Raw genomic sequence first — 22,721 nt, forward strand, 5'->3', positions numbered from 1 at the left:
CCACCGGTATTTCAAATACCAGCAGGGTCACCCATGGTGGACAAGTTTCAGTGGAGCTTCTAGACTAAGAGAGACTAGGAGAAGGACCTGGCAATCTACTTCCAGAAAAGATTGGCCAGTGAAAACCTTATTGTAGCAGGGTTTCTTTTTTACTTATCCCAAGTTCACAGAATTATGTATAAGCATTATCAATGAATCTTATAACAAGGGTATTTTATGTAATGCTACATCAGAGCTTGAATATATAACATTGCTTCATTAATGCATATATTATTGACCCAGATAGTTCAAAAGCTATCCCAAATGGATGCTTCCCTGTGGAGGCCATAAGGGCTGGATATCATCCTTCCTGTGTCAAAATAAACAACAGAATGAATTGTGCATTTGACCGTCTGTTACACAAAAATTTAAGCTTAGCATGGATGGCCAAATGATGCTCTCTTGATGTGACATTTAAACTTAAAAATTTGAAAAGACTTTAATCCCCACATGTCCCACAGCATACAAAGCCTGTTCCGGTGTCACATACGGAGTTATCACGTTAGTACGAAGCACATTAGTTTGCATGATTGTCACTGCATTAGTAGTATCAATCGTATAAGTCTACCTTTTGTTGTGAGGATTTCTGCAAGCACTATACGTAAGCTGAGAGACTGGGCATCCTTTGAGGGGAGGAGACAAAACACCAGAACCCGAGAACACGTTTGCAGAAACCTTACTTCCTCATCTGAGTTCCTCAAGCACGTGTGCAGCGCAAAAGGCCTCGGCTGTTCTTCATGTCTAAAACAATAAATAAATGAACAGATAGAAGAGGAAGGAAAGAAATTCTGGAAATAATTTAGTTATACACCATCAGGTAAAAAACGTTTCCAATAGAAAGGAACAGTACACATGTTTCAATACACAGTTTTAATAACTGTGTCACATCCTCAACGGTATCAATAATTTACTCCATCACAGAATCATCTGAAAACCTTATCCTGGAATAAATAAAAATGACTATATTTATATATTATATTTACACAGAAACCAAAAATTATCAGTGGCTACCTGGGGTGGGAGGGAGGGGGACAGAGGGGGCATTCTTTAAGAATTTCAAATCAAGTGATGATAACTACTTCAAGATGCATCACCAGTCACAGGTAGCTCCCAAAGCACAGCAACAATTCGGAAAGATCTTTATTTTTAAGTCTTCTAGATCTCTTCCTTAAATGTGAGCTCTGGCTTCGCTCTCCAAAGCAAACAAGCAAAGCATTAACCAGGGTCACCAGCCAGCTTTCCTGACTGGGTGGTCCTGGGGTGAAAGTCTCAGTGTATTCCTAGGGAGGAGAAGGTCCATGACTGGATGACACATAATCTGATGGCCAACTGTCTTTTGTGAGGCTCACAGATATTTTCTAACCAGTCTTGTCAACCCTCATCATGGACTTCCCTAACCTCACTTCCACCCCAGGACCAGTTATTTGGAGGATCTGGGTGAAGAGCGGCAAAATTGGGGCTTTCTATACCTTTCCTTCCCACAGCATCTTTTTCATTATCATTACTGTGAAAATATACACCACAAAACATATGCCAATCAACACTTTCTACATGTGTAATTCAGTGACACTGGTTACATTCTTGAAGTTGTGCAACCATTCTCACTATCCTTTTTCAGATCATTCCACCACCATTAAGATAAACTCACTGCTCCCTAAGCAAAAACTCCCCACCCTCTTTCCCACTCCCTCTCATACCCCCGGTAACCACTAATAATTTTTGGTTTCTATATATTTGTTTGGAAAGCCTGGTGGCATAGTGTTAAATGCTACGGCTGCTAACCAAAAGGTTGGCAGTTCAGATCCACCAGGTGCTCCTTGAAAACTCCACGGGGCAGTTCTACTCTGTCCTATAGGGTCACTATGAATAAGAATCAGCTCGATGGCAACGGGTTTTGCTTTATATATTTGCTTACTCCACATAAGTGAGGTCATTCAGTACCTGTTCTATCGTGACTGACTTATTTCCCTCAGCATGGTGTTTTCTAGATTCATCCATGTTGTGGCATGTTATCAGGACTTCATTCCTCTTTATGGCTGAGTAACATTCCACTGTACATATGTACCCCATTTTGTTTACCCATTCATCTGCCGATGGGCATCTTGGTTATCTCTACCTTTTGACTAAGTGAACAGTGCTGCAATGAACACTGGTGTACACGTGTCTGTTTGGGTGGCTGCTTTCAGGGTTTTTTTTAAGGGAAGAACCGCTATATGGTAGTTCCCACAGGATCCTGACACCAATTCAAGAAAGGCTGGGAAGCTAATTTTTCTAATATTTCCTCCAGATAAGAGGCAAAATATAAGGCATTCTCAGGGTGACTGGTGACCAACACTGAGGAACAACACGAAGCAGATGGGGGAAAACCACACTCGGTACTAGAAAGGGCGTGCAACAAGCGGACGCATTCTGTTTCTGCACCAGAGACTGGGGGCTAGTTTCTAGGGCTCGTACACAGAAAAGAACGGGTTCTATTTATCTTGTACAATGAGCTATAAGAGGCCAATCCTAATATACAAAACCAACCACAAAAAAGATTTAACAGTATGCCTTTACATGTGCACTCACACATTTTCCTTTTAAAAAGCAGTAATTTTAAATATTTTAAACTCTAGCTATGCTGCTAGTTAGAGCTAATATTTTCATGTAGTAAGACTGAGATGCTATTCCCTTGGCATGTATAATACTTTACTACAAGAAATAAAAATCCAAACCCACTGCTATCGAGTTGCTTCCAACTCATAGCGACCCTGTAGGACCGAGTAGAACTGCCCCATGGGGTTTCCAAGGCTTAAATCTTTACAGAAGCAGACTGCCACATCTTTCTTCCGTGGGGTAGCTGGTGGGTTCAAACTGCTGACCTTGTGGTTAGCAGCTGAATGCTTTAACCACTGAACCACCAAGGCTCCTTCTAAAAAAAAAAAAATAGTTGGTTAATATTTATTGGGGAATGTTGGCCAAAAATAACCACCTTTACAAAAGAAGCTTTTTTTAAATACTATGAAAATCTCTCTCAAAGTGGAGTCCCCTTTCTGTCCCACTAGCAGGCAGGTAATAAAAGGAACCTGGCCATCAAACTGCCACAAGTTCCCTTCTCTCCTAGGGCTCACCTGCCAGGTGAGGCAAAGACCAGAGGGTCAGTCGAAGAAGACTGGCTTACAGAAGATGGAAAGGGAATCCCTGGGCTAACTAAGAGCAAGATGTTCCTATGACCCTCTCTAGACAGTGAACATGGAGCTGATAAGGGATCACAAGGCCCGTGACCACTTCTGGGTCAGCAGATGTCTGTCTAGCCTTCTGGTGGGTTATAGTCTTAGTCTATGCAGCATCCTTCTTTCCTGCCAGTGTTCACCAATCATTTGTGTACTGCAATTCCAACGCTTACCTCTGGGTTCTCATACCTGAGTGAACTAAAGGTCCTAAGTCTCATGAGTAGTATTATTTAATCCTCACATCTACATCAAGAAGGAGCTATCACCATCGCCATTTGGTAGGTGAGAAAATTAAGGGCCTGAATGGCTAACAGTCCACAGTCACAGAGGACAGAAGTAAAAGCTCTCAAATTCTGTTCTGGCTGTCAAGTCCGGGCTCTTTCGATTACATTATAATCAGAGATTGCAAACGTAAATGGGGAAAAAATTGCAGAAGAAAGAAGCAAAATATGTGAATAAAAACACTCACTCTTTTTTCCCCTCAAACAGTGTGCTGGTGCTTGAAACAAAAAAGATGCAGAGATTTTAAGGAGACTATGAAATTAAAGATGCCGTTGATCTAACGGAGCTCTGGTGGCACAGAGGGTCAGGAGCTCAGCTGCTAACCAAAAGGTCAGCAGTTCAAATCCACGAGCCACTCCTTGGAAACCCTATGGAACAGTTCTACTCTATCCTGTAGGGTCACTATGAGTCGGAATCGACTTGACGGCAACAGGCTTAGATTTTTTGTTTTTTTTTTTAATTGATCTAATAGTATAAAAACAATCATTTTTAGATTTCCCTGAAACAAGACAGACGGGACAAAGGAAGAGAACGCAGAGGCAAGAATTAAATGTGATCTGGATTGGCTTAAAACAACAACAGGATGGCGGGCCTGGAACTACATACAGGCTGACGGGGAAGCTGCTGCCACACGACTGCCTAACAGTCAACCAGAGGATGCACTGCTTTTATTAACGCAGTTTATTATTCTCTTGTCTGATTGTGGCCAATTCAATCTGGTGACGCTAAGGCTGCTAAAACCATTTCGCAGCTGAAAACTCTGTACACCAATGGAGGTTTCTAGGCTGAGGGTACTGTTTACTTGCAGAAGGTAAATATATAGATATAACCATGAATCCTAGCGTCACTGTATGCTGTCTCATTGTGTGCTTTGTATAAGATGATGCACTATCAGTCAAACCCTAGCTCACCAGGGTTCATCTCCAGGGCACAACCATCTATATGCAAAACACCAGTGACTTACTCGCACGTCTTTAAATATCCATAATCCCAGAGAACAGTGGTAGTTTTTTTTTTTTTTTAATAATAATTATCAAGTAGAACTTCTAGGCATAGCCTGTTGATGTTGTTGTTAGGTGCCAAGGAGTTAGTTCCAATTCAGAGCAACCTCGTGTACAACAGAACGAAATGCTGTTCAGTCCTGCATCATCCTCACAATCGTTGCTGTGTTGGGCTCACGGTTGCAGTCACTGTGTCAGTTCATCTCACTGAGGGTCGTCTTCTTTTCTGCTGACGCTCTACTTTACCAAGCATAATGTCCTTTTCCAGGGACAGATTCCTTCTGATAATATATTCAAAGTACGTAAGACGAAGTCTCGCCATCCTTTTTTCTAAGGAGCATCCTGGCTGTACATCTTCAAAGACAGATTTATTCATTTTTCTGGCAGTCTATGATATATTCAGTATTCTTCGCTAACACCATAATTTAAAGGCATCAATTTTTCTTCGGTCTTCCTTACTTATTGTCCAGCTTTCGAATGCACATGAGGCAATTGAAAATATCATGGACTGGGTCAGGCACACCTCAGTCCTCAAAGTGCCATCTTTAGTTTTGAACGCTTTAAAGGTCTTTTGCAGCAGATTTCTCCAATGCAATACATCATTTGATTTCTTGACCACTGTTTCCATGCGCATTGACTGTGGATCCAAATAAAATGAAATCCTTGACAACTTCAATCTTTCCTTAATTTATCATAATGTTGCTTATTAGTAGAGTTGTATTTTCCTTTTCTTTGAGGTGTTTAATTCATACTAAAAGCTATAGTCTTTGATCTTCATCATAAGTGCTTGAAGTCCTCTTCACTTTTGCAGCAAGCAAAGTTGTGTCATCTGCATATCGAAGATGACACATTAACAGCCTGCAATATGCAGGCATAGCCTAGATATTAGTAAAATATATCTACCCATGGAATAAGAAAACTAGAAGTCCAAAGAGAAGGACTTCTAATATGGAGTTAGCTCTCTGTTTCCATTATTCTGATGCTTTACCTACAAACACTATCTTTATACCGTCCACAAATGCAACAGTTTCGGACCTGGTAAATGTCTCAGTGAAAACTATATTCTCATATGCAAATTAGATTATCAAGGAAACACTAAATTTCTCCAACTACTGGCTCTTCTCTCAAACTTAGATCTATCAGTCATCCACCTAGAATAAGGCATTGATATAAAATACTGTCCTTGACTGGACTGTAATTTAAGTAGCTTACTTTAAAATGAGCCTTTAATTGAATTCAAACAAGTCTTTGATAGGGTCTGTCAGGGAGAACCACGGAACACAGGGGTTAACAGCTCAGCTGCTAACCAAAAGGTTGGAAGTTCGAATCCGCCAGTCACTCATTTGAAACCCTACGGGGCAGTTCTACTCTGTTCCTACAGAGTCGCTATGAGTCAGAATCAACTCGACGGCAATGGGTTTTCCAAGGGGTTGATGAGCTTTCTGAAAGGAGAGGCTGGAGCTTTTGAGACCACAGATAGGTAACCTAGGAGTCCTATTTTTCTCACTTTCCTTATTCATACACACACCCCCTTACTGGAAGTTACTTTCTCTACAAGCAGCCATTTTCAAAGGGTCCATGTGGGGAACCCTAGGGGTTCCAAGACTCTGTCAGGGAGTCAGTAAGGTCAAAACTCTATTCACAGTAATAGGAAAATGCCACTTGTCTTTTTCACTCTCATTCTCACAAGCACAGAGTGAAATTTTCCAGAAGCTACACAATGTGTGATGATATCATTGCTCTGATGGCTAACTGAAAGCATACTGTGTATTCCTGTACTTTAAACATTTCTTAGTTTTAATTTCTAATACAGTAAATATCAATATGTGGTGAGAAGGTAAATGTTTAGCTACTTTCTCTCCAAGGGGAAAAATAAAAGCTCGATTTATAGCATTTGTAAATTCTGAGGTATAAATACTCCCACCATGGCCAGTTTCCAGCTACCAAAGTGTTATCACTGAACTCAGAGTCTAGAAGAATCGTACACAATCAGCTCTTACAAGTCGGTGCAAGCTAGATTTAGCACATCACCAGATGTAACCCACACAGACAAAAGTTCTTTGAGATTCTCAATAGTTTTTAAGAGTGTAGAGGGATCCTGGAAACCCTGGTGGTGTACTTACTGGTTAAGAGCCACGACTGCTAACCAGAAGGCTGCAGTTCAAATCCACCAGGTGCTCCTTGGAAACCCTATGGGGCAGTTCTATTCTGTCCTGTAGGGTCGCTATGAGTCAGAATCAACTCAACGGCAACAGATTTGGTTTTCTGGAGGGTTCCTAAGATCAAAAAGTCTAATAACCACTGTTCTCCAGGAATGTTTTACAAACCATGGGCTTGACCCACCAGGAACAAAATCATTTTAGTTGGTCTCAAAAAGCATTTTAAAAATCATAAAGGACAAAAAAATATAAAAATTATTACAGGTAGTAAGAATATGGTTTTATGAAACTGTGTCAAAAAAAAAAAAAAAAGGAGGCGTATACAACGCTGATCTGCAGGGAAGCCTTACGGGCAGGTCTACTCTGTCCTGTAGGGTCACTATGAGTCACAATCCACTCAACGGCCATGGGTTTGGTTTTTTGGTTATACTCATGTCCATAATATTTTTTATACACAAGTTAAAAGCACTACAATTCATCTTCTTCACACGTATTCAAAAGTTGTAAGATACACATTTAAGATCCTATGAACAAACCTGAGAAAGTGAGAGTTCATTATGAGTGACAGAAATAGCCTTGTTGAAGTCTTCTTCCAAAGGTAGATTCATCGAAGAGGCACAGACAACCCCTTTTCAAATATAACAGCACAAAGGGCCAACATGCCTCAATATTAGCTATTTTCACACTGGAATATTTTCTCTAATTACAATCCACAAGCTCCTATATTAGGCTCCTTTTAAAAATCAATTTTCAGGATATTGTCATGCAACATAATACAGGACTCACAAAAAGAAAAACATGAACTATATTTAAATTTTTTCAAAAATTGTCAACTGATTGACACTGTTACAGAACAAAATACTGTAAATTTTCTATTCCTAAGTACTGTTTGGAAACCCTGGTGGCGTAGTGGTTAAGAGCTATGGCTGCTAACCAAGAGGTAGGCAATTCAAATCCACCAGGCGCTCCTTGGAAATTCTATGGGGCAGTTCCACTCTGCCCTATAGGGTCGTTATGAACTGTAATTGACTCGACAGCAGTGGGTTTGGTTTTGGTGGTTTAAGCATTGTTTACGTTGATTACAAAATAAAAGCGTCTATAAAGTAGTTTACTATCAGAAAGTATAAAAACAACCTACTCTAACAGAACACTATAATTATCCTCCTTCAATAAAAAAAAAAAAAGGGCTTTATATTTTCAAGGCAAGTGCCAGCAAGACGCAGATCTGTCTTGACTTTGACCCCTTATTTAATAAGAAAAATATTTTAATGTGGAAAAAGGGGGGAGGGGTTGCTCCTATTATAACAGTTACCTGGTATTAGCAGCTTTCAGATCACAGAAATGAGCAAGTAAAGTTCTCACAACATCATTGCAGACAACTTTAACCATATCCACGTGGCTCAGTCTGTGGCGCAGCTGTTTGGCGATTTCCCAAAAGTCTTCTGAGAGCAGATGATAAAGCTGTCCCTCATCTCTGCTGAGGCTTCCATACCAGGAGAGAATATAATCTCTGTAACTGTAGTCGAACACTACCAGGAATAAACAAAGCAATAAGTAAAACGTACATGAAAGAAGCAAACACAAGACAATATTTATACGGAATCTGGCCACCACCTATTTAATACTCATCTCCTATTTAATATTCATTAAAATATAATAGAAAACAGATTTCAAGAAAAGATAAGTAATTTTTCTTTCCAAGATCTTTTAAAATGAAAGCTTTTCATCTAACTAGAATGTTTGGGATATGGGACTTCATGTCCCGAATTTTCTTGGACAGTCCAATTTTTAATTACTGTATTTTAGTTCCAAACTATCTAGATTTTTGGATAAAAAAACAGAACATCTGACACAGTGACAGTACAGCACGTAGTGTGCCAGTTTCAGTTTTCTGCCTCTCCGTTCCAAATTCACCGCTTCTGCCCTGCTTTAGGGTGCTTCTGCCCCGCTGTAGGGTGCTTCTGCCCCGCTGTAGGGTGCTTCTGCCCCGCTGTAGGGTGCTTCTGCCCCGCTGTAGGGTGCTTCTGCCCCGCTGTAGGGTGCTTCTGCCCCGCTGTAGGGTGCTGGGGCTGCCCCTGTAAACATTTCTTCTTTGCCAACTGGCGTGATGCTAAGCTTTGTCAGCGGAGGATGCTGGTGGACATCTAAAAGGAAGGGAGCTCTCCCCCTGGTCTTCATGCTCTTCCCTGGTTGCTCCTGCAATCCAAACTTTCAGCATGCAGACCACCAGACATCACTCCCAACAAGTTCCAAGGCACCCAGAGGGCTGCTTCGCAGAGAACTCTGCTGTCCCCACGCGGGTGGCCTCTCCCATCCAGCCTGAATGACCTCAGTCAGCATCTCTAACATCACTGGGCCAAGGCCACGCTGCATCAGAGAGGCTGGGATCTCTCAGCCCTAGGGTGAGGAACAGGCCCCTTTTCTAAATTTATTCCTCCTGAAGTGCTCTGCCTTACCCCTATAGGTAGTGGCTGTGTCCATTATCTGCTCTTTCCATATTCTTTAGAGTTCTCGTTACCCCTGAGTAGCTAATCCCATGTTACAAGTTAATAATTCTTCATATTAAACTTTCCCTGTTCAGTTACTCTTGGCGAGACCCTGTCTAAGGCATGACGAAGCCCGTGCGGCAGTCTCAAGTATCACACCAGGTTTAGTATTTGTGGCCAATTACCTTCTTTGGAAGATTTCTAGTGTCTATTTTCTTAATTCTGGATTAATTCTATGCCTTGGAATTAGAAAACCGATCAGTGCTATCCAACAGGAACATGAGAGCCAGGTATGTAATTTTAAGTTTTCTAGTAGCCATATTAAAAAGTAAAAAGAAACAGGTAAAATTAGTTTTAATACTATATTTTATTTTACCCAATAAATCCAAAATATAATTTCAATATGTAGCCAAAATTTTAAAATTTTAGACATATTCTGCATTATTTTTTTTTTATACTAGGTCTTTAAAACTTGGTGTGTATTTTACACCTGCAGCCATTTCAATATTGACTGGCCACGGTTCAGGGGGCTCAAGAGCCAGTGTCCACTGACTACCATGTTGAGCAGTACAGCTCTAGACCACAGAGAAGGTCAAACCAATGTGGTTTTTGTAAGGACTTAAGACTTTTGGAAAATAAAAATGCTACTGGGCAAGTAGTGGCTCCCACAACAACCCGAAAAGAGAAAAATCTTCAGCTACACAATCCTGGATTGTACTGACGGATACCCGGCATTTTTTTTTTTTCAAATCACCACTTATTTCTCCAAGCTTTTTTCTTCCTTTTCTTTTTTTAAACAACACTTGATTTGGCTTAATTCCAGTTGTTACCATACGTCGTCTCAGATATGATTTAGCCTCCTGCTTTACTCATCTTTTTTTTTTTGCTCCTCTGCACACTGCTTTGTCCCCAGGAAGCCTGTGGAACAAAATGTAACTTGAGACCCTACGTCTACTTTACCCCTGGCATACAAATGGGTAACCGTGATTCTCAAATAGCTTTTTAGCCTAAGATCTGGTGTTCATTTTATTCATCCTGGCCACTTCAGATCAACTTAGAGAGTGAAGAACAATAAATATAGTTGGGTTTTCTTTTTTTTTTTTGGAGGGAGGACGAGGCGGAGGCATGTGTTTCTGAGAAAACTGAATGGCAGACGGAACCTCCAGCTCAGGATCAGTATTCACCCTGTGTGACAACTCCACGTACCCACAAGTGTCCACAGGCCAAAGGAAGCACCGTTCTCTTTTCAATACTCTGTGACGGTTTTCTTCTCAGAATACCAACCATGAAAGCGTACCCAACGTTTTTCCACACTTCCTGCAATGCAGCTTTGTAACAATTTACAAAACAGTATCTTGAATCCCACCGCTCAAAAACATACATCAGGATTTTTTGTTCAATCACACATATACAAAGGTTTAGACACGCAAAGTGATTACAATGGACTCAAATAAAAAATTCATGGCGAAAGGATGACTGCGCCTCATAATTGAGAACAATTCCCTACCGAGCACTGAAAAGAAAAGATGTGTACATTTCAGTTACAGTACCTCATTCTCCGACCAGTCATTAAATATTTATAAAGGGCTTCCAGTAAATAAGTAGGACTCAATCTCCACACCACTAACCACTTAATATAAAAGGCAAAGCAACACAAACCCAACAAAGACATCATTCTGCAACTTCCAGTCATTTTCTGTTCACTTCTAGATGGCATATTGAATAAATGGCTATTATATTTGCTAGATTTTGCAGAAGGAGACAGATCTCATTTCTAATTGGAACAATTATTTCATTAAGAAGAAAAAGAAAAGGTTTCTGATCCAGATGTAAAGAAATTATGGGAAAAAAACGCAACTGGGCCAGCCCTATAATCTCATTTATTGGCAACAAATAAACAAACCACGGTTCCTACACAGTAATTTAGTTTGATCTCTTCAGAAAATTGAGGCTCAATGAAGTGAAATAACTTGCTCAAAATCAAATAGGTGGCAAAGCCAAGTGTCCCGTCTGCCAATCAAACATTCTGTCTACTCAGTTCATTCTAGCAAATAAATCTGCAGCCCAAATGTTTGGAAAATAGAAGTATTTTTGCTTTTTGTTAAAATTTAATTTTAACTTAAGATTTAATTTCAACTTATAACAGTTAGGAAATTAAGAGTGATTATAAAAGATCTTAATATCTTTAAAATAAAATATTATACATGCTAAAGGCTTAATGGGGTTTTTTGTTTTTGTTTTTGGTTAAAGGCTTAATGTGAAGATACATTCACCTACAAAATGTCCCGTTACGTTTGCTAACCACACTGCGTATGTTAATAAATACAACCCCACAACTAGTCAATTCCAGCTCATAGCAACCCTACAGGATGGAGAAGAACTGCCCTATAGGGTTTCCAAGGCTGTAAATCTTTACAGTGCGGTTATCATTCAAACCTATTTTCTAGGACTATTCTCAAAGGAATCAGTAGGTAAAGGAGAAACACCGAAGATTATAAAGAATGAAATAATATGACTGGAACTTTAGTTTTCATTAAATTAGCCTGAAAAGAGGGTAACGGAGTGGAGAAAAACTAGAGGTGAGGAGAGAAGAGAGCACTTATGAGGCTGCCATGTTAGTCCAGATTATGTGATGTTAGGTAATCTCCATCTGTAAATTTTCAGAACAAGGAACAACTCAAGCTAAGTAAACAGTATAAGCAGGGAAAGAGCTCCAAGAGAGCCATTTTTTCCACCCCTGCCTTTTCCTGAGAGCAATTTAGAGGTACAGCGATTCCTGGCCATTAGGTAGAGTGCCGTGAGTCATAAACATCCACGACCCAGGCATCTTAGAACCAACCAGGAAGAGAACAACAATAATCCCACTGTCCTTTAGACGGCCCTTATGGTTTGCAAAGGTTTTAAAGGCAACTGAGAATAATTATTTGTATTTGGAAGCAAAGTCATCTTCTGAGAAGATCTGGGGTTATTACCTTGTCATTGATTGATCTGTTCCATCATTCAACAGAAAAATTTGTATGAATTACAGGCCCCTGGGTAAAGGGCAAATGAGTTGAGCTTAAAGGGATGGGAGAAGTCACAGTCTTTGAGGGGCAAGTCCTGCTTTCTCTGTGTTAGCATCTAGTCCTTAGGGATCTGGCATTCTCTAGGGCTGGCCACAGAGGGGGCCCGGTCAAAGAGCTCTACCATATCAGGTTGCCCTTACCTAGGACCTGTTTCAAGGAGAATAAAAACTCCATCACTGCTGGACAATGACATTGCAATATCTTCTGTTATCACTAGTGTTTTCAAGTTATGGTCCTTTTGCACAACCTGGAGCATTTGCTAATACGCACGTTTACTACTGAAGTTCAGAGAGGCAATGAGAGCTACTCAAAACTAAAAGGCATGTATTCACTTTGAAATGTACATGCAATGTTAGCCACATATGTAAAGAACACTAAAAAAGTAATGATAAAGTAATGGTATTTCTCAGACATTCGGAACATCGACTTATAACACAAAGTACTGAAGTCAATCCCCCCAGTGCTTTGAAAATGACAGCATTTCATAAAGAATCATTTCCAATTCAAGAACTTTCAATTTAATATTCAGGACACTACAGAGCAAATAGCGATACTCACTAATTACTTACTGAATTAAATTCTGTGGTCCATATTACTGAGATAATTCAGGGTAGACTAGTGAAAATTAGGCAACAGATCTAATGAGATCTACCATTAAGTCAAACAGATATTTAAAAGAGTCCCTTTTCTACCCTCTATCAGTTTCTCTGTCCAGGAAATGCAGCTTTAGGAGAAACCTTTAAGGGTATCTGGTGTAGAAAGGCGGCTGACATCTGAAATACATATAGTTCATTCAGACTATATCTGAACCCCTAAAATATAGTTTTTACTTTTTAAATTGACTAACAAAATGGTTTTGTGAGCATGGTGCAGGACGGGGCAGTGTTTCCTTCTGGGGTACATAGGGTCACTATGAGTCGGAGCTGATTCCACAGCACCTAACAACAACAAAAAGGTCATAGCATATATGCTCTGATCATCTTCCCCATGTCTGCTCTAACTTCCAGCGTTTGTAGCATTAGTTGTACTTAACGTGTCAGAGAAACCCCAACTACATTATTTTGCTCTGCATTTTTGACTATTCTTTCTTCTTTGAAATTCAGTCTTTAAAGACTTAAGACAAATCCTAACTTATACTGAGCCACAGCACAAACTCCCTTTAAAGACAAAAAAAAAAAGACCTACATACAAAGCGTATATACATGCTTACACACACAAACACGCCTTGGTATTTTATTCTACACTTTGAATAAATCATTTTTAAATTATTCTTTCTAAAAGTGATAAAACAGATATATAAAGATAAAATGATGCAATGTTATCTCATTTAAACCATTTGCAAAAGAAAAAGCTTAGATAATTCATAAGCCTCTCGTATCACCTGAACTTAAATCACCGCTGCCTTAACACACATCCCTGTTGTTTATATTTTGCAAGCATACAAAGAAACCATCAATTTTATGTGAAATCAGTACAAGTCTTTTATAGCTAGCCAGTAGCATTTTGAATTTCAATTAAATACACTGGTGCCAAGGTTTGGAAATGTAAACTAAAATTCTCAGGAAATACAAATGAGAATCACTACAAAGATTTTCTAAATGTATAAGAAATCTCTTCATCTTCTTAACATATATCTCTATGTTCTCACTAATTCACCATTAAATTAAATGTCCAAATTATTTCTAAGGCGGTTTTGGTTTGCTTTTGTTTTTTAATAGCTAATGCCTAATACAAAAGTTTTACTCCCAATAACCAACTTTACAGCAGCCCATAACTGTTTTTGCTACATAATGTTATACACAGACAAGAAGAATAGAAAAATTTGCTCAAGATTATTATTCCACTTTCAGAGCATAAAGAATTCCTTTACATAATAACGATATACTCTCATTTAATCCTTACCTTCTTTTAGAGCTTTATCCATATTATGAGAAATTACCACCCTTCTGGACTGAACTGACTCATGTGAGTTCCCACACACAGGACTCTGAAATGCAAGGGAAGAAAAAAGATACATATTTCTAAGTGAAGTGATCATTTATTAAATCAAAACCAAAGGTATAAAATAGCATCTAGATTACATTAAAATAATGCTTGACAGATTATAAAGCTGTCCTGGAAAAGTCAATAAATGCTTAAGATTAGTGAAAACATTCTTTGTAGAATTAAAAAAGGATTTTCCCTACCAGATACCAGAACAGGATGATGGCAGTGTGGCAGCAACAAAACAACAGAACAGTACAGAGAACAAAATCAGACACACATATACACGGGAGTTAAGAACACCACAAAGAAAGAATTTGAAATCAATGAGGAAAACATAGCACTCAATAAATAATGTTGGGATAATTTGATATTCAAGTGGGAAAAACAATTAGATTCGTACCTCACATCTTATACATAACAGCTTCAATTTGATTAAAGAGCTAATTTTTTTAAATTAAAATAGTATTAGGAAGAAATAAGGGAGAAGCTGTTTATGATCTTGGGAAGTTATAAAACAAACAAACAAAAAAACCTGACAAATGACTATTTAAATTAGAAAGCTCCTGTGTAACAAACACACTATAAACAAAATAGAAACTATAAACTAGGATACATTGTCTGCAACATATGAAACAAAGGACCATTGTTTAATTTATAAACAGCTCCTAAGAAAAAAGTAACTCAAAAGAAAATAAAGTAAAAAAACTGAAAAGGCAAATCAAAAGATAAACAGATTACCAATAAATACAGGTTTTAAATGCAACCCCATTTTTAATTACAGAAATGCAAATTAAAGGAATGAGATACTATCAGACAGCCAAAGTGGATAAAAACTCATAATATCCGATGTTGGCAAGGATACAGGGAAATGTCATTTCCGTACAGTGTTAGGGGGAACATCTGTTTCTACGGGCTTTTAGGAAGGTAACTGATATAAATGCTGAAGAAAGCATCGCAACAGAACTGTGGAACTCCAAACTTAATAAGCTGTCAATAAAAAAAAAAAAAAAGTGTCTAGAATATACGATGTTTTATTATTTAAAATCACTGTCTCAAGTTTTTTGTTCAAAAAATAAAAATTTGAATAAAATAAACAAAAAAAAGAAAGACTACACAATACCGGGGAGATCAGCACAACTTGACCAAGACAAAGTCATGGACGCGGCACTGAAACATCCAAACTCCCTGAGGGGCCACGTTGCTGGGCTGAGGGCTAGGGACCATGGTCTCAGGGGACACCTAGATCAACTGGCGTAACAGAGTTTATAAAGAAAATGTTCTACATCCTACTTTGGTGAGTAATGTCTGGGGTCTTGAAAGCTTGTGAGTGGCCATCTAAGATACTCCACTGGTCTCACCTTGTCTGGAGCAAAGGAGAATGAAGAAAGCAAAAGACACAGGGAAAGATTAGTCCAACGGACTAATGGACCACAACCACCACCGCCTCCACCAGACTGAGTCCAGCACAACTAGATGGTGCCCAGCTACCACCACCAACTGCTCTTACAGGGCTCACAATAGAGGGTTCCAGACAGAGGTGGAAAAAAAAAACAACAAAATTCTAACTCACAAAAAAAGACCAGCGTTACTGGTCTGACAGAGACTAGAGGAACTCCAGGACCAAAGTCACGGGGCGGGGGGCGGGGAGCGGGGGGGAAGGAAGGTTACCAAACCCAAAAACCCAGTCCACATATACGGAAATCCTAAAATTCTATCCTTTGATTCAGCAATTTCACTTCTAGGAGTCTATATGACAGAAATACACATATGCAAAACAGTATACGTACAACACATCTCACTGTCATATTAATTATAAGAGCAAAAAACTGGAAATAACCCAAATGTACATCAATAGTCAAACAATTAAACCAGGGCTTCAAATCAGTTTAAACCAGCTCACAAAGCGAAACCGGAATAGACTTGAATTTTTACAATTTGGGTGATTCGGAAGGATGACCGGAACAGGAAAAATTACTGATAGAAGCCCTGGAACGGGAGACTCGGAAGAGGTGTAGCGAGACCTTCCAGGAGCCTGATGCACAAGCCAGGAGTGTGGAAAGCGGACAGGTCGGCCGCCACCTTTGAGCCCGGCACTGCTGTTTCCCACTCTGCACAAAATCCAACAGGCAAGAGATCTGGTTGCTATGCAATGCACACGCTGCCCTTGTTTTCTAAAAGGGAGATTAGGTTTCTAGCAGGACTTCAACCGTAATTTTTCCCGTTCCAGTTAACCCAAATTTTAAAAATTCTCATCTGCTCTGATTTCACTTCCTCAGCCATGACTGAACTGGGAAGAAGCAGTTTGAATTCAATTATGCCACATTCATGCTTTAGAATATAATACAGCCATTAAAAAGAATGAGTTAGAGTTACACGTATCTTCATGGAAAGTCTTCCATGACGGGAAAATGTTTGGAGGTACATATGCCAAACTATTAAAAGTGATTTCCTCTAGGCTGGAAGAAAGAATTTAAAATTTTTAATGGTAAAAAGATACTCTTTGGCCAAAAAAAAAAAAAAAAGAGAGAGAGATAGAGAATATGTACAGATTTAAATTCTCACTACCTGGCTAGTAAGACTACATTGGATAAAAAAAAATTTTTACTTGATCACATACCAAAGTGATCGAAAGTGTATATTATGTAATTGGGGCACACACGATTGATTTTGGAGGAAAAAAGGGAAAGAAACCAAATAACATTTATAAATTGTAAAGCATTTTTGTGTACTTGTGAAAAATTACAAGTGCTTGACTAGTATTACCAGCCACAGAGGAGATTACTGTCTTACTATCACCCCCATCCAAAAAACAAGCAGGAGGAAATGGCTTTGTTCTCAGGCAGGCCACACCAGCACAGCCGCAGTCAATCCCACCGCCCTGGCACACCAGCACAGCCGCAGTCAATCCCACCGCCCTGGCACACCAGCACAGCCGCAGTCAATCCCACCGCCCTGGCACACCAGCACAGCCGCAGTCAATCCCACCGCCCTGGCACACCAGCACAGCCGCAGTCAATCCCACCGCCCTGGCACACCAGCACAGCCGCAGTCAATCCCACCGCCCTGGCACACCAGCACAGCCGCAGTCAATCCCACCGCCCTGGCACACCAGCACAGCCGCAGTCAATCCCACCGCCCTGGTCCACGCAACTGACAGGGGGGAGTTCCTAGTCCTGGGCTTAGTCTCATGCTATCCGTGGATCAAACGCCAGTTTCACTGCTGTTCGTCCTCATTGTTATTAAAAACAAACAAACCAAAAGCCATAGCTTTAAGTGTTTAGTGGGAATACTTTTAAAAGCCTTAAGATGTACTTATCGCAGTCATGAAAGAGAAGACACTCCTTTATACTATCAATTAACCTATAACATTCAACACTTTCCCAAAAAATTTAAAAAACTTAAATAATTATACTAATATATAGAAAAAGCCATTTAATGAATTAAAAAACAAACCCATTTAAAACAATTTTCTAGCCTCTAGGTAGCTCTCTATAAAATTAAAAGGTCAGCATACTTTATTGTAAATTTTTAAATTTTTCTTTAGTTGATTAAAAAAATGAGGAAAAGAGAAGACTTTTTAAATTCTAGTACTTTTTAAACCCCAGGCAGACATTTAAACAACATAAATTTTTGACAACTTTTTGAGTTAAATACTTCTAAAAGGCTATACTGATAAATGGAGTCCCTGGGCAGCATAAACGATTTAGTGCTCAGCTGCTGGCCGTAGGTTGGAGGTTCAAGTCCACCCAGAGGTACGTGGGAAGAAAGGCCTGGCGATCTATTTCTGAAAAAATCAGCCACTGAAAACCCTGTGGAGCACAGCTCTGCTCTGACGCAATGGGGATGGACTCTCTGGAAACTGGAACTGATAAATAATTACAATCACAACTTTTCAAGGTGTTAGCAAATTACCTGGTTATCGTTTCCCCATTATAGGTATGGTATTTTACTGCACAATGTCAGATGATAAAACCAAAGCCAAACAACACTTATTTGAGAAATTCCTGAATTTGGGTTTTTTAAATGTAAATTGTCTTTCAGGGTGGGGGAAATGCAAGTATGAATGCGAATGACAACACCATATTCTCAGTTTTACAACTTCCTTCAGAGCTTTTAATTTTTTTATTCTTACCTTTTTTTGTCCCCTAGTTGTGGCTCTACTACGTCCTGCCATGTGTCTGCATATTTCTTCTCTCTTCACTCCACATTTAGCTGTTATATATAAACATCTATTTGTCATTATTGACTGTTCACAAATAAGGCCTTTGTTCTCTCGAGTTAAAAAGCTATGAGAACGTTTTCCTATTTTGGCTCTTTAAGCAAAAGTTCTATTATTTTTTCAATCTGATTTTCTAATTTCACCGTGGATTCCCACCACTCTTCCTACCCCATCTCCCTTCATGGATCACCGGCCCTTGTTAGAAAAAAGTTCATCATCTTTATCCCATTTCGACAGCCTGACGAGAGTCTATATGTAAGGAGCAACAAAAATCCAAACCAAACCCACTGCCATCAAGTCAGAGTCAATTCCAACTCATAGCCACCCTATCAGAGAGTATAACTGCCCCGTAGGGTTTCCAAGGCTGAAATCTTTACGGAAGCAGACTGCCACACTTTTCTCCCAAGAAGTGGCTGGTGGGTTCAAACCGCTGACCTGCCGTTAGCAGCCAAGCAAGTTAACCACTGCACTACCAGGGCTCCTTGTAGGAGAGCAGGGAAGATAAAAAAAGAAAACATCATGAGCCAAAAATCACCGGGTGACGATGCATAAAAATTCCTCTCTAAGGATTTAATATTTATGGAGTCAGAATCTCACGTCTCTACTACTAGAACAACTACTACGTGAGTATGAATTATCCACTACATACTCTATTTCTTTCAAGTCACTAAAGATCAAATTTACTAATCATTATTCAAAGTGAAATCTCAAAAAAAAAGTAAAACTTAAACAAATGCGAGTGAATAAATTCCTGTGACCCAGAGGACAACTGAGCAAAAATCATCCTCATTATCCTTCTATTTACAGGCTTGAATGAAGAAACACCACATAAGAGACTTTCCCAAAAGGCTTGTAAGGCAGATGCTCATTTCCCCTGTCTGCACTGGCAGAGGGCTCATTCCTCAGTGACAGCCTACCTCTGCCCGCCAACCCACTCTCTAAAATGCCAGTTTTAGGAAAGACAAAAGAAAAATGTGTATACTTTTTCTATAATTACAAATAAGTGACAGGAATATTCATTATTCTGGTCCATAAATTAGACTTTAAGTGTAGTCTGACCATTGAGCTTTTGCTTTAAGTCTCCAGTACCCATCACACGCTATTAACTCATAAGAGCTTCAGGAGAACCAGTGCCGCTCTTAGGTAAACAATAACCCAGTCCCAGTGTCGTCGAGTCGATTCCAACTCATAGTGACCCTACAATACACTTTATTTTTTATTTAACGAAAATAAATGAAGTTTGCCTTCATTTTAATGTTTAAACCTAGCTTAAAACCTGCTTGTCAAGATCATTTTTAATCGCAAAGTAAGTTTTCTCCAGAGAAAATGAGAGGTGTCAGTATATAACTGCTCGTTTTAAAAATGTCTTCCAAAGACAGGGCAAAACCTAAAAGCGTTTCTCCAGTTTATGTAACTAGATCCTAGGCATCAAGAAGAAGAGACAGTTCCTGAATACACATCAGCTTTCTGTGTATTCCTGAATAATATCAGCTTTTAGTCTACAGCCATAATGCACTCAAAACTGTCTCTGTGTCAGAGCTGTGTCTCGGGAGAAGGAGCATCCAGAGAGAATCTGAAGAATCTGCACCAAATGACCTGGGTGCTCCGACGTCATTAGCAGCTGAACAACCAGGAACTATCTGGAATCCAGCCAGGACATATACCTCCTTGTCCATTGTTTTTAAATACAACACTGCTCACTGTCGCTTCCTGTGGGTACACAGATGGGGTGGGAACGGCCAACCCATAATTTATAATTCCTTTGGCACCTATTACCTGGACTATTCAACTAAACAAATGCCTTTCCCTTTCCTATACACATTAATTTTTGTTTGTTTTATTTTGAAAAGAAAAACAGTTGTTGTACAGAGTTAAAAAGACGATGGGTGTAATTTCCTGTAAGGCTATTGAAATGGTGATTTATCTTACCAAAATAAACACAATTCCTGGAATCATGATTATTAACCACATGGAGTTGTCACATGGCTGAGCCTTTCCAAATATTCCCAGTATCTGACAATCTACTGGGATCCCATAACTAATACACTCACTCTTAAACCATGTCATTCTCAAAACCATGGTTCCTTACAAACCAATCATATTCTGCTTCAGCCTTGAAAACCAATTTTTTCAAAAGCAAAGAGCTGAAAGAACCACACGTAACCTTCCTCAGAAGCTAGGAATGGGCTGAGAAACTTGGAGGTTTCAGGACAAAAGATTGTGAACGTGAGAGATAAGTCATGCCCAACACAAAAGCTGGGCAGTCGTGTTAAACAGAGCTAGGAGGGCAACAAAAGCAGAGGAGAAAGAACATGAGCTCCGAAGTCAGGCAGGCCAGGGCTCTGCCATTTACTAATGGTGGATCCTTGGCCCAGCCACTTACCTCTCTAGCGTACTTTTTTTAAGTGGGTCAATAATACCTCAGAAGATTGGATGATGAATGTGTACACACACTTCCACCGCAGCACTACTCGCAATAGCCAAAAGGTGGAAACAATCTAGATGTTCATCAAGAGATGAACAAAGAACAGAACGCGGTGCGTACATACGGTGGAGTATCACTCAGTCACACAGAGAAGTGAAGGCCTGCTGCACGCAACAACTCCGATGAACCTTGAAAACACCATGCTGAGTGAGTAAGTCGGTCACAAAATCACATGAAATATGCAAACGTGCAGAGACCCAGGTTCTTCAGTGGTTACAGAGGTAGGAGGGAGGGGGAGAGGAGTCCTTCCAAAGCAGGACTGCGTTTCTGTTAATGGTGGCAGAAGAATCTGGAAACAGCAGCGATAGCTGCCTGACATGTATGTGTAGAAAATGTTCAATTGACAAACGTTTTGTTATACATATTTTACCACAATAAATAAATAATGACCAGGGGAGGGGAGGTAACAGGGGCCAGGTAAGCAAAAAAGTGAATGGGGTTGCCAGCACTCAGTACTTCAGGTGTTCCGACTTTTTTCAACAAAAAAATGAAAATCAAGAATTTTAGGTATCTCCAACTAATTCAACTTTTTTTCTCAACACTGTTGGCCTACACTGTGCCAAACTGTGGGCCATATTCAACCCATGGTCATCCAGCCTGTAAACACCATGGTTCATGTAAACCACTTATGAGAACGCCTGGGATATAGCAGCATTTAAATGATCGATATTATTTCTAATAAAACTCAAAATGTTACTACAAATTGAAAGTTCATTAATTGGTTGGTTAGCTGCATGGCTGACTGGCTGTATGAAAGGAAAAGGAGAGTGTGAATGAAAGCAAGAATAAAGGACTGAAGAGTTGGGCAACCAGAGTAAGAAACAATGTAACTGCTGTAAACTCTTTGTATCATTCCTGAAATTATACTGTTGCTGAAATAATTTTGCCTTGGGGCTATATACCTTACCCAGAGGAAAGTATACATACGTTTCCTGGAGAAGTTCTACTGGGTATGCGCCTTCACATTTTCTATTACTAGTAATGTATCTAAGTATCCAAACAAAACCTGAGTTGATCAGAAGCCCATTTCCTGGATTGTGCTTTATTATGTTTAATCATGAACTAAAGAAGATCTTGTTTTCCTTATCTATAAAGAAGCTGCGAAACACATACACTGAGAGGTTATCATATAAAGAGATCGTACTGACAGGATGCAGTGGTACTTGTATCTTTTTTTCCCCTCTACAATTTCTATTATAAAAAAGAGAAATTATTCTTTGAAATTCTAACCTACAAATTTTCTCATATTGCTGTTTTTCTAGATTTTAAACATGCTACAATTTCTTTTCAAGTAACTACTTCCAATTATATAAATAGCAGAGAACACGTTTTACAACACAGACATAAGAAAGTTCACCCCTAACACCATCATCCAGGAATACCCACTACTGACATTTTGGTGTATTTCCTTCTAATCAGAGAGTCCAACACTTACTGACTAGCTACGTAACCTCGGGCAAGTTATTTAACTTTTCGGTGCCTCCATTTCTTCATCTCTACCTCTTAGGGTTGATGTGAGCGTTGAGTTGGAACACAACACTGCCTGGCACATATTAATTATTATTGGGACTTCTCCGATGCACACACTTCTTTTTAAAAAATTAGGGTCACAGTGTACACACAGTTCTTTATCTTGCTCTTTACACTCAATGTTGTACCACGAGCTCTTCCTGGCCTGTTCCATAATGTACTCACTCTGTTGTTGTTGTTAGTTGTTGAGCAGGCCCCTGACTCGTGGAAACCCCACGCACAACAACCCATTGTGATCCATAAGGTTTTCATTAGCT

General features: G+C 39.5%; 1 protein-coding gene across 4 annotated transcripts in view; it reads right to left on the reverse strand.

Moving 5' to 3' along the window:
- SNX25 (sorting nexin 25) overlaps nt 1–22,721 on the reverse strand; it is a 148,558-nt gene that overhangs the window by 93,935 nt on the left and 31,902 nt on the right. For all 4 annotated transcript variants that reach the window (XR_007514929.1, XM_049866249.1, XM_049866248.1 and 1 more), the window contains exons 2-4: nt 14,147–14,231; nt 8,006–8,222; nt 608–780 (exon numbers count right to left, since the gene is read on the reverse strand). Coding sequence is in view for 3 of the 4 variants with exons in the window: in XM_049866249.1 (XP_049722206.1) it covers nt 608–780; nt 8,006–8,222; nt 14,147–14,231 (475 nt within the window). In the remaining variant the exon portion in view is untranslated. The remainder of the gene's footprint in view (nt 1–607; nt 781–8,005; nt 8,223–14,146; nt 14,232–22,721) is intronic.

This window comes from Elephas maximus, chromosome 22 (genome assembly GCF_024166365.1).
Source record: "Elephas maximus indicus isolate mEleMax1 chromosome 22, mEleMax1 primary haplotype, whole genome shotgun sequence".
Classification (NCBI taxonomy): Eukaryota; Metazoa; Chordata; class Mammalia; order Proboscidea; family Elephantidae; genus Elephas; species Elephas maximus.